Source organism: Stigmatopora nigra, chromosome 7, assembly GCF_051989575.1.
Source record: "Stigmatopora nigra isolate UIUO_SnigA chromosome 7, RoL_Snig_1.1, whole genome shotgun sequence".
Classification (NCBI taxonomy): domain Eukaryota; kingdom Metazoa; phylum Chordata; class Actinopteri; order Syngnathiformes; family Syngnathidae; genus Stigmatopora; species Stigmatopora nigra.
In genome coordinates, this window is record NC_135514.1 from 9438709 (window position 1) to 9451570 (window position 12862).

Here is a 12862-nt window from a genome sequence, read left to right on the forward strand (position 1 = left end):
GGCTTTCTTCCACTTAAACTTGTCTTTAGCACAGTGCTCTTTGGTGATGAGCCGCACTCCCAACACACCTCCGCTTCACCTCGCCTGGAGAACCGAGGCCTTGCTGGGCTAATCAGCACGTTGGCATCGGGCCTAGTCGGTTATTGCGGATCCAGCCGACCGTTGACATTCGCAGGCGAGGCCTTCAACTCCCTGCCAGAGGCAATATAGGCTCCATGCTTTATTTGAAGGAACTCTGACGAGTCGAGTGGCACTACATCAGTCTCTGCACAGTATGATATTGATGAGGTTATGTCATTTTGGCCAGCCATTTCGGTTTAATATCAGGCTCATGCCAAGTATTTCGTCTTGGATATCTTTGTGGTAACTCTTGACTAGTAGTGTTACATCTCTAGGACAAAGAGAACAATTGAGTAGTTGCCGGTGTATTTGTGACATGGACCTTCAGTGGGGACTTTAGTGACCTAATCCATCTCTTTGTACCAGCATAAATTAATAGCCCAAAATGCAATATAACATTTGTAGTACGGAGAGCCCCTGGCATTATATTTATATGTGGTATTTGAGGATTTGAGGTCGTATCCCATTAATACAGCCAGAAGCATAGCTTTCTCTTGCAATACATTAAGCCTAAACTTTCACAGTACAATTCAGTAATTTGCAATACATAAGTATTTACTACATGTAAATAACAATAACATGCAAAATGCTTAAAAACATGAAAGTATGTTGTAGTCACCAAAGTTGACTGCCAAACACAGTGACAAAATATTCAAATTAGAACATTGAGATTTTTGAGATTAAAAATGTACTCTGTCTACTGTAGATTTATTGTTGCTATAATTGAAATTAGTGAAGTAACATACCTAACTCTTTAACCACCACCTTTTGATATCAAATACACATCTCCCATCCAAAGGCCGTTATCAATTATACTTTCAATCTTTATCCAATTATGCTGAGGAGAAAGCTTGGATTGACTCCTTTGGACCACTTGCTTTTTTTTCTCTCTTTAGGAATATACCTATTAAATATAATTAATTGGCTGAGGCATCTTGTGATAATTAATCACATTTTGTTAGATCTAAGAAACCGGCAGAGGAGTCATTACCTGAGTGTGCCTTTTTCTTTCCATTTCACCACAGTCTTAATTAAAACTCTTGGCAGCCATTGTCTTTGTTGTCTCCCAGGCTAAATATGCCAATTTGGCAGCATTCATGACAAGATGCCATGTAGAACTCGGGACTGTGCTCGGGGCAGGAAGTCTTTAAGTCAGACAGTATTGGGCCTGCGCCACGAGGGGGCTGAAATCCAGCTTCACCTTGGAAGGAACGTCTCCAACTGTTGGATTGGAGCCCTCTCCTTCCTGTGTCATTGGGAGCCCATATGCTTGTTAGAGAGTGTGGCTTGTGTGCTGGGAAGGGAGAAACCACGGAAGGAAAGGAAAGGGAGGGGGGTTCTTAGGCTTCTTGGGCTTCTAGACATGCATCAAAGTCTCCAGAGTGGTCTTGTGGCTTCTTCAGCATCCTTTTATTGCAATCCCACTGGGTAGCTTCGCTGATATTACACAACATTGTGAGGCTGTGAGGGATCACTGATGGGAAAAAAATAGGGTGTTCTTGGCTTTTTTGGGGTGGGGGGGAGTGAAATATATATATATGCGAAAACAATTCTGGGGATCTTTTTCCAAGGTGCTAATTGACAGGCGCAAAAACTGGGATCAGTCCATACTGCAGTTCTCTTGCTTGTGGCCAGGCGAGGTGATTACGGTTGCGTGGAACGCGCTGTTCCAGGATCTGCCGCACACAGTTAGCCACGATGGTTGTGGAATGTCTGGTATGGGGACAATGTCTGTATTTTTATTTTTTTTTTAAACCCTCATGACTTTGGTCGTTTCTTTTTCCGACACGATTGCTTGACGTAGACTGTATTTTTGGCTTTCAGTCATTATTACCTGTCTGGACAAGACAACTCTGATCGACCCCGAAAAAGTGAAACAATCCAGATGGTAGTGGCGAGTCTTGTTCTTTTAAAAAAAAGTCATCGTATTGGCTCAAGTGTCTGTCTGACGTTAGGTATGTGCTCACTGTGTTGTGCCACTTTGAAGTGCACGCTTTGCATGCAGAAGGCACATTGGCAGAGTCTCTTTCACACGGAAAATGCTGGTTCTGATGTGGCTAGTGTGGCGCTTAGAAAATGCTTTACATCAAGTGAAATGTGCACTCAAGGCTTCACCACAGCTGCTCCCACCCTCATCTCACGCACAAATCACCACACCCACTCAACCCTTTGCACTCTGGTCGCAGGTTCAAGTCCTTATTTTGAACTGTTTGTACATGGTGTTAGGAAGAAATATTGATGTCAAACCAACAGGTGGCAGTCTAAATCCCCTTGTAACATTGACTTGCTCATAATTGGATTACTTGTTTCTTTAGTAGCTATTCTAATCATGATTTTTTCCCATTTATCATGACATCTTGTCTTGTCTCATCATTATTCAAGTAACATTGCGATACCTTTCAACTGTCTTCCGACTATACATGATTAAGCAGTATTTTCATCGTAAAGTTTTGTAACGATCTTATTTTATTTTCGTCTTAAATCCCAAAACGATGAGAATATATTCTGACTTTATTCATGTAACGTTATGACACCCTTTTCTGCTACACTTCAATTTTTCAAATCGGTCATACTATAAGAAACTAATTGCAACCGAAAAACATCTTCAATGTTAAAACACCCCAAAACTTTTAAAACACAAATATTTCATCGGGATTCTTTACAACACCTGTCGACCTTAGTTTTCATTAAAAAAATAGGGATGGAGTATGCGTATATATCATGGTAGAATACAGCTGATGGATTTATGACGTTAATCAATTAAAACTGACTTTTGGGCATGTGATTGTTGCTTAGGTGTTCCTAATCTGGTGGTCACTGAGCATTGTGTGTGTGTGTGAGTGACTATGGGTCTGGTTGTAAGGTTCATGAATAAGTAATATGCTTTCTTGCAGGCAGCACCAACGTAACAAGTGTGTTTGTATGTGTGAATTGTGAGGCAGCCTGTAAAATAGCCCAGGCCAAGCTTTCTGGGTGATTAAAGCTAAAAAGCTAAGGGGGAGTATTAGATCCACTAATCGAATACTATTAATATCAGAATTAGTTTTCCACTAAAACAGTATTCTGTGAGCCAAGTATGATAAAGAAAATGTAGTATTCTAAAAGTGGTTGCAATGATCAATTATGTAGCATGTGCTATCTAATGGAAGCACATTTATTCTAGCTATCATGAAGCATCATTGGCATTCATAAAGGAACAAAGATGCAGTCTTTTGTAAATCAATTTTCAAACCAAGTAAATGAAAGTGATTTCTCTACTAAAATACTCTTTGTGAATTCTTGGCGGATTCATAAACGGTTTGATTCATAACAATAATGTGGATATAATTCTGCCTGGATTTGGTGGAAATGTTAGAAATATTTTTTAGTGAGCTGTAATATAACTGCACTTTTGGCGACTATGACAAACTGGTCTAATATTATAAACAGAAAATGCTCAATATAAAGACAATTTGCCGGATCTGATGACATGGAATTAGCTGTTACATTAGCAATTGCCAATTAGCTGACCACTGATTCAGGGTGTCTTGCGTCTGGTGTCCACAGTTAGCTGGGTTAGGCTTCAGCACCCCCTCACAGCCCTTGTGAGGAAAAGTGGTTCATTAAATGAATGAATTACCAGCTCGCGGCCAATCATTTTTGGCAAATTGACAATACAGTTCTCCTAAACTTTAGGACTATTCTTGGAACTGTTATGTTCTGATATAATGGTGCCTTTATCTGTGTAATGTGGGATTTTTTCGCATGAATTCTCAAGGAAACTTTCAGTTTACTTTGTCTTCTCCCAGAGTGGCTCAATACTTAATTGCGAGAACCCCCAAAACATAATTAGTAATGATATGTAAGATCAGCAGCCAATCACTTCAGAGCACCTGTGGCACCATCCACCCTGGGTGGTTGATGATGGGATTAAGAGGAGGGGGAGAAGCCCCTTCGGTCATTCAAGACACGACTCACACAGTGCCCGCATGACGATTGCAGTGGATTTCTCATCAAGTGTTTTCCGTCCTCCCCGGGGCGTGCGACGTGGACATTTAATTTGGTTAAAGACCCCATTTCACCTCACTTCCTCTGGATTAAAAATCTAGGGTTACCTAATCTCTCTTAATCTGAGCTAAATCTGTCTAATCGCCATAGAAAATTACACTCACTGGGGTATAGCCGCCAAATAATCAGCTGAGGTGAAACCTGTGCACTCTCAGTCCCCCATGGAGGACATTTGGACGCTACACGCTCATAGTCTTGGACACACGTGTGCAGTCACGCACAAAGGCGCAAATCTCCCTTTTCCCCTGCACTGTATACCATTTTTATTCTATTTAGGTGTATATGCATGATTGGAATTGTGCATGAAGTCCACCTCCTATCTTTTATTTATTTTTTTATTATTTTTTTGAGATCACGGCTGGGCGTGGAATCTGACACACACACAAAGCGACGCAGCGGTAGAACGAACACTCGCTCACCAGGCTGCTTTTTCATTTTTGATTGAAGGATTGTGGCGCCTCAAATTGGAGGAGGAGGAGAGATGGAAAGAGAGAGAGAGGGAGAGAGAGGGAGGGAGGAAAGGAGGGGAGAGTTGGGGGTCTCAATGCGATCGCGATGGGGAGTGTATTGATTTGCTGAGCGCGCTCTACAATTGGCAGCATCTTTCGCCCAGCACTCCACAGCCACGGCGCGCATCACATCCTCGTCCTCATGTGTGTCATCTGAGCAGGGTGGGAGCAGTTCATTGACAATTTTTGGAGATCTTTCAAAAAGAAAAAGAAAAAAATCAAGCTGCCAAGTGGACTCTTTTATTTTTTTTGTTCTTACTGCTTGGGAGTCCATGGCTTCGTCACGTCTCTTTATTCGAATGGCAGACACTTGTGCGCCTGCCGACTTGCTCCATGGGAAAGATTGAATAATTCACGCTCCAATCACGCCTCTTCGCCCCCTCACCCCCCACCCACCCACACCATCGCCGGGTGATCCTTCCCTGCCTTTCTCCGTACCTTCCCGGTGTCTCCTCGGTGGATTTATCGACCGTTGAAGCTGCGCACGCATCTCGAATATCATCTGTTGCTGCCTCCACTACCACCGCCGCCACTACCGTTACCGGAGGAGAATCAATCCCGGCATCTCCGATGCGATGATACAAAGGGACCTCTTTTGGAGCTTTCTTTGCTAAAATGGACGAAAAGGTCTTATTACTTTTGTTGCTGCTGCTGTCCTTACACGCGATTTTCTTCCTGCTGTGATTCGATTCATCATGATCCGTCTATGCCAACGACCCCCCCTCCCACATTGATCACACGCTGTAAGTTTAATAGCCGCGTGAGCATTTCGGGGTGAAGTGACCGGACCAGACGCGTCAAGAAAAAAAAAAGAAAAAGAAATATCGTGGATGTATCCCTCACCCCACGCCGCCACAGCCCCACAGCTTTGATTTTCCCCTACTTTTTTGCACGCAAATGTTGATGATGGAGGACGACGAACTGGACGCTCATCAGGTTGATTCGGATTTTGAGCCGCAAAGCCGGCCACGCTCATGCACCTGGCCGCTGCCTTGCCCGGAGGATTTCCCCGAGGTCAACGGGGGACTCCCGCTGGCCGGCATCAAGGTGGAGCCCGAGGATGTGCCGGCGTGCCGAGCCGGGATGCTGGCGGGCGGCGCGCCGGGCGAACTCAAGCATCCGACCGGCGCACCGGCCGCAGCCGCGGCACCGGTGGGCGCCGCGCACCCGTGCATGGACGCCGGTGGCGGACCGCTGCGCAAAGCCAAGTCCTCGCGGAGGAACGCATGGGGGAACCAGTCCTACGCGGACCTCATCACCCGCGCCATCGAAAGCACGCCGGAGAAGAGGTTGACGTTGTCGCAGATCTACGACTGGATGGTCCGCTACGTGCCCTATTTCAAGGATAAAGGCGATAGCAACAGCTCGGCCGGGTGGAAGGTAAAAAGAAAATGGAAAATACATTTAAAATAAATTAATAAAAAGACACGCACAAAAACCCTTCGGAAATTGCACGCGCTTGACGTGTACGCACGCGTCGATCGCCGAGCCTTTTGTTAGGCTTTCACCGAGCCAGCAACATGGGGAGAGGTGCGAGTGAGCGAGTGGGTGAGTGAGTGAGGGGAGCTCACGCGTGGACGACACCACGCGTGTGCTCATCCCGCTTCATTAGGGCCACCAATCATTCTAATAGATCATCGATGGCAGATTGATTTTAAACTGGAGAGGCGCCACTCGCAGCGTGCGTTGGAACGAGCCTGGCTGCCAGTCGCTAGGAAGTAGTATGTTGTGGAACAGCCCCTCTTTTTATATAGCCTGTCTATCATTTCAAGTAGAAAAAAAGTCAATTAGAGCACCTAAACGGGTAATCATTGGTCTATTCTGCAGCAGGGTGTACACTTGACATCTTGAAATGTGGATCATTAAAGACCCCTTGTATGCCTAGGATTTGTGAATGAAGTATTGATGATACATACCCCCCAATAATAGAGGTGCATTCAGAGTCAACTTCAGTTTTTTTTCAGTAAACATGGGTACAAAAATGTGATGTTGTTCCAGTCAAGAGCTGTTGTGCTTAAACAATATTTTAGGATTTTAAATCCTTAACCCTTGGGATGTTATTGGCTTTAATGGGGGTCCAATTATTAGTAGGATCGCTAGCAGTGAATGCAATGCGTGTCTATGAGTGACAAATTTATTTGAATACACAGCAGAAGGATGAATCGAGCCATATGATTGGGCAGCTATCATTGTCAATGATTCTGAAAAAAGTTTTGAAAGGAGCTACAGTATTGAAAGACATCTTAAAAGACAATTTTGACCCTTGAAATAAAATCAGCATTAATCAGGCCAACTGAAAATCAAATTTGGAAGTGAATAGTGATGCTGTGGTACTTTTAAAGTGACTATATACTGTTTACCTTTGTGAGAGTCTTGGAATCTTGTAATGATATTATGATTCAAACAAATAAATAGTGATTGGATAGCTGTTGACTCATGCCACTCAAACTATAAGGTCATTGTTGTTGTTGTTGTTGTTTTTCAAATCCAGGGCTAAACCACTAAAAAGCAAATAATAATGCGCATGAAAGCTGTTGGTCGGAATAGTATTTGTATTTTTGGGGTTACAATGTTTTTGTATCCTACCTTTTTTCTCTACCTATGATACAGTACATTTCGAATCCTTTACCTCTTTGCCCTGCTGATGTATACAAAAGGTTACCTTGGTGTCTACTAATTGGTCCCATGAGGTCCATTTAGTGTTGACTGTACCCTGAGACCTTTCGACTGTGCAGTACCTCTCTTTCTGACAGTGATGCACACGTCAAAGTAATGGGAGTGTTTCAGGTATCACCATGGGTGTAGCCTCCATTACTATATGTTGGCCTCTCCAAGCGAATGAGGCTCTCCCGCACTTGTAAAGCAGGGAGGACTGTAGGTCAGCTGGCCACAGTGTGTAAATATTCAAATGAATGATGGGAAGCAAGCACATACACATGAGGCACACCGCAAACACTGCTGACTCTCTGGCCAGGAGCCTAGAACCCACCCACCCCTCTCCTCCGTCATATACCACTACCCCCAGACATATGCCCGTGTTATCAACCTCTGCTCACTGCCTCGCCTCGTCGCCCCTCACTGTGACCATTTGAGCCGACGAGAGAGAGGCCCTGCGAAAGATCGCTCACCTTCCTGAGCGGTGGTCTCGCTTGTCACATTTGCATGTGAATAGAGTCGCATTTCCATGGCGATGCGTGAGAACATACACGGTGAAGGCCGGTCTGTGGGCGCATTGTCGAGCTACAGGGATCTCTGTCAAATACTTGACATGATATCTGGGTTTGTAGGATTGCCTCAGCTACAAAGCGGGATTTAGCCATGGCCGCCTACTCTCAGCTCTAATCTCATTATTGAACATGTATTCATATGTCCATTGCTAAATTCATCCTATAGAGCTGTCACGTCGTTCCGTTACTACATCTAGGCGTGCCACGGAAACAGTAGAGTCATAATGCGTGTCCATTCATTTTTTTTTCTTCTCTCTGTTTGTGAGGGGGTGGATGTGCCTTTTGGAACTAACTTGTGGGTTGCATTAGCGCTAAACTCAGTCACTGTTGGAGAGTCCAGACAGCGAGGACCTGATTGACACTTTAATCCTGCTCCATTAAAGTGAACTCTGCTAAGGCATGTCTCCAGGTAGACTTAAGTCCTACTTTACTCCAACTTCTAACCGAATAGGTAACTCCTTGAACACTACAGGCCACTTAATCTTAGGCGCCTTGCTATTCATGCAACTTAAAGGGTTTGATGGTGGTAGTGGCTGTGCTAAATCCGGCCACCGTCCGGACAAGAGGCCCTTATGAGGTAACGGGAAGGAGGAGGGTGCAGTAGGTAAGACTTAAAGCAGACTCTTTTAATGAGCTAGTGGCCAGGCTGACTGACCTGGTGGCCACTACAGGGAGCAAACAAACAGGAAGTGGAAATGGTTTCACTCTGTGCAATTCCAGTGCTGTTGGTGATGCAACCTTCTATGTTGGTCCTTGCAACCAGATTTTGTAAATGTACGCACTATGCATAAATGCCTAATGAAGGTCTATTTTGCATGAAACATTTTGAGATTGTTACACAAATCTTCTAAATTCATTTTGGTGGTGTTTGGTAACATTAGAAAGAAGCAAGGTTTTCCCTTAGTTTGCATGCTATCGATGTCCAATTGAAACCTCCTATTTGTAGGTAATTAAAAATAGATTTTTTGTCTGGTTTCAAAGTATAGAAAGCAACAGCAAAACATTTGCTTTCAAAATCAGCAGATTTTTGTAATGGATGTAGGGAAAAGACAGCAGATAATTGTTTGCTGCTGATTAAATGAAGAGCTAGTATAGCTTGGTTATTTGTGTGGGAGGCCAGCTGGTAGCAGGATGGCCAGTTATATGTCCAACTAAAAGCAAAACTGCCTCTCGAGACTGGGTCTCGAACCAGGACAATACATTGTAGTTCTAGGAAAAGCAATCCTCATAAGTGTAACACGTGTAGCAAATTATTCCCGTTACGAGTCGCGCTGCTACAGAGGAAAAAGCAGTGGGATCAGAGTGCCCAACTGGAGCTACACCTAGACACTCCCATTAAGCTCCTATAAATACCTGATGGCTTCTGACTTCTTGGAAGGCTGCAGCATCCTCGGGTCATGACTTCCCAATTACCTTCTTACAGGAGGGAGTTTAGGAAACGCTGTGCACTTTTGAACCCTCCCTACACCTCCTAGCTGTACTCGTCACCACCACAAGGGAGATTAATTGGCCCTTTATTGTCCGACACCCCAAAGTTGAGCAGTAATCCGATCTGCCGTCACGGTTTCTCTAGTGCTATTATTGGAAAAATGTGCCAGGATACTAACCATTAAGGTAGAATACGTACGTGGAAAAGCTGTAGTTTTCTCCTTTATGTCCTTGTTGTTAGCCACTGATCGGAGGAAGGACAGCGTTGTGTTTATAATTTACGGAGAATCGTATGGTACTTGAACTAGGGGGCCTTGCACCTCCTGGCATATAACAATAACAAATATTTGGGAAATTTTAAAACTGCATACTTGGATATGGGCGCTCTTTCAACAATAAAATATTTAAATCAGTGAGCAGCAAAGCAAGCTATTATTGAATAATAATTTGTAGGGATGAAACAATGAATCGACTTCAAATAATTACTAAATTGAATCAAATCAAATCACGGCACATATTGTAATATCAGTAGTTATCGTATTGTTGTCAAACGAAACTGTATTGTATCGTCAGAAACAATATGTGATTTACACCCCTATTCATATTCCTTTGTGAGTTTTTTTTTCCAGTGCAGTAAGAATCATCTACAGGTGCATTTAGAATGCGTACCGCATGGATGCGTGGGAAAGGCGCTTGTCAGTTAAAGCGAAGCATCACCTTGTGTGTTTGTTGCCTCTTTTGTGGGGGCAGTTGCAGAGGGAAGGGATGTCTCCTTCCATAGGCGTATATCTGCCGGCAGTGTGATTGGCCTGACAGCACGTCACTGCACACACAACGTTGAGAGCGTCGTTTTGCTCCTGACTTGTTTAATGGTGGGATTGGAGTGGAATTGGATGGATGACTTGGAGTGGGTGGAAGATGGCCCGAAGGTTCCAATAAGTTCATTAAGGCGTCATATCATGTCAACAGAGTAAGAGTTGTCATTAATGTATATGTCAGCTACTGTATAGAAAGTGTAACAATGTGGACAGACCATTTCTGACGATACTTTAGCTTCATGGGTTCTCAAATCATTGTCCTTCCCAGCCAGTCTGTAATGCTCCAGCAGGGATTTTCCCCAGCAGTTGTAGCAAGTTGGCAAGGGTTACAGACCCACTCATACAGACAATAAAGCAAATTGAGTTTTAGTTTCTCTGTGTGCTGTGAGGTGGCAGTAATCATGTACACTGGCTTTTGTTGGACATACTTGAGAATTAGAAATATACAGGCACATATTTGGTGTATGAAACAAGCCATTTAATTAAAAAGATGTTCGGGCATTGTGTCTTGCCAGTTTTAGCTTTATACGACTAAGGATATATTATCTGTAGTAGCTTCAGATTATTGTTCTGCCCAATTTAATGAAATTGGGCAATTTCCTGTACCACTTGTAGATCTCAGACATTGATTGGGGGTCAGTGTGCACACAAGCTGGCAAAATTGAAACTGATGGCAGTTGATGATGGATTAATGGTCATGAATGATGCTTGACAATATATTTTGGTTGTGTTTTGATGGTGATTGTAAATACAATGATTTCTTGACTATTGAGGACAGGATAGCAAAGATAAATTGAACTTTTGAACTTTTTTGTTGGTGAGCATAAGTAAAATTGCGATCGCTGTTATTCTTGGGCAGTAAAAAATTAAATGTAGTCGATGTATCCGAGGAATGTGTACGAATCAATACACCCTCAAACACCCTCCATTATCATAGTATGACCCATTAAAGTCTGGCCTAACATACAAAGCAACATAAAAACTCATTCGAGACTCAGTCAATGAAGCTAATGTACATGAACAAACGATAGTTTGAGGTTCAGATACGGTGGAGGTGTTCTTGCAATAATGTCACGTGGGTGTGGTGTTTATAGGCTCATGTATGATTGCGTGTATTCATCTCTGCAGCCGTCACTCACTCCAAGACAAATTTCTCCTAGGCCAGACAAATTACAACCTCAAATGGTTCAACCTTCGAGGTTCCACTCTCTGTCTATGTTTTTGCGGAGGTGTGTCTGCTATGGGATTCTTTATGTGCAGGCTTATGTCACTTGATGATTGGCTGGGAAGCCCTGAGAGACTGGAAACTATCCTAGACATCAGCTGATTCATATTTTATCATGCGTCTTGGCTCAAGGGAGCCAAGTAATTTGAGAGCGCGACACACACACGCACACTTGCAGAATGAGAGCATATGATGCATGTTGGACAGATTTATGTCGAGGGATTATGAGCACCTTACGTCTCCCTTCGGCGCGAGCCAGGTTGAATTCAGGCAGTATATTCGCTTTGAGTCGCGGGTCGGATGCCAAGATGCACGATGCCATCACCCCACCGCCCTCCCTCGCTGGAAGCCTTCAGGCAGTTCATTTCTCACTGAAAATGATTAATGTACATGCAAATTACCAAAGCATGGGCACGCATTCAAATAGGGAAGACGGCAATCAGGGGGCGGCAGAATGAAAAACAATGTGAATTTGCCCACTTTGCAATTTCTTTCCATCATTTTTTCCCCTTTATTTCTACTCTTTGGCCACTGAATTCATCCATCCTTCCCTCACCCCCCACTTCTGCCAGGCCTCTTGTGCATTCTTTGTGTCTCGGTGTTCTTTTGGCACAAAGGGCATGCTGAGTGAGGCATCTTCCCACAGACGTGGCACGGCCTCGGGACTGCGAGCTCGCAGACCGCCTTAAGCAGAACGCCTACTCTAATCTAAGAGGAAATCTCATATCTCACATTATCTCCGAGATAATAGGATAACAATGCCGGATTTCCCCTCCGCTCCTCTCCCTTGAGCGGCGGGGGCTTTTGGAGCAGAACACAAGGGGATGAGTGCGTCAAGTTCACAATTCGACAGGCTTGAACTCATTTAAATGTACTTTTCAACTGAATAGATCTTCGTGGGTTTCAAGCATTTCCAAGCAAGCCTGTTAGCAATGCCTGTTTGAAAGTTAAATTGATCAGGTGCCGCCCTGAGTATGTATATTTCTCACTATATTTCACGCCTTTTTTGTTGTACAAAGGTTTTGATCTGCTCCAATTGACGTCAGTATGGCGAGGGCTCTAAGACTGAAGACTGCGCCTGATTAAAATTTGCACGCAAACACATCGAAAAGTTGAGAATTGAAAGTGGTTATTTCAAAACGCAGGGCAGAGAGATATGACGGTTTCTTGTTTTATGATGAGTCATCATGATTCACTGCTGCGGACCTCCCCACCATACACATAAGGACAAAAACGCCAATGTCTGGTTAGTTTTGCATGGGCCATCTGTCTCGGAGACTTGCTTTTAACGTTAATAACGTGGTAATCGGACTCAATCTTTACAAGCCTTTCTTTTAAGAAGTCAAAACCTACTTTAATGTAGCCTTTTAAATAATTCGTTGCACTTTCACGCATTTTGGTTGTAATCTACTCATGGAAAAAAATATCAAACAAATGTACATCCCTAAAAAAAAAAATAACTCCGAGGGCTGAATTATTCTATGAAAT

The 12862-nt window shown here is 43.6% G+C and overlaps 1 protein-coding gene across 1 annotated transcript in view; it reads left to right on the forward strand.

Annotated features, from left to right (window-relative positions):
- Window positions 1-4688: 4688 nt before the first annotated feature.
- The window catches only part of LOC144199134 (forkhead box protein O6-like), a 42246-nt gene continuing 34072 nt past the window's right edge, over window positions 4689-12862 (forward strand). Inside the window, exon 1 of the mRNA XM_077720556.1 lies at window positions 4689-6056. Coding sequence (XP_077576682.1) covers window positions 5574-6056 — 483 coding nt within the window. The 5' untranslated portion in view covers window positions 4689-5573. The remainder of the gene's footprint in view (window positions 6057-12862) is intronic.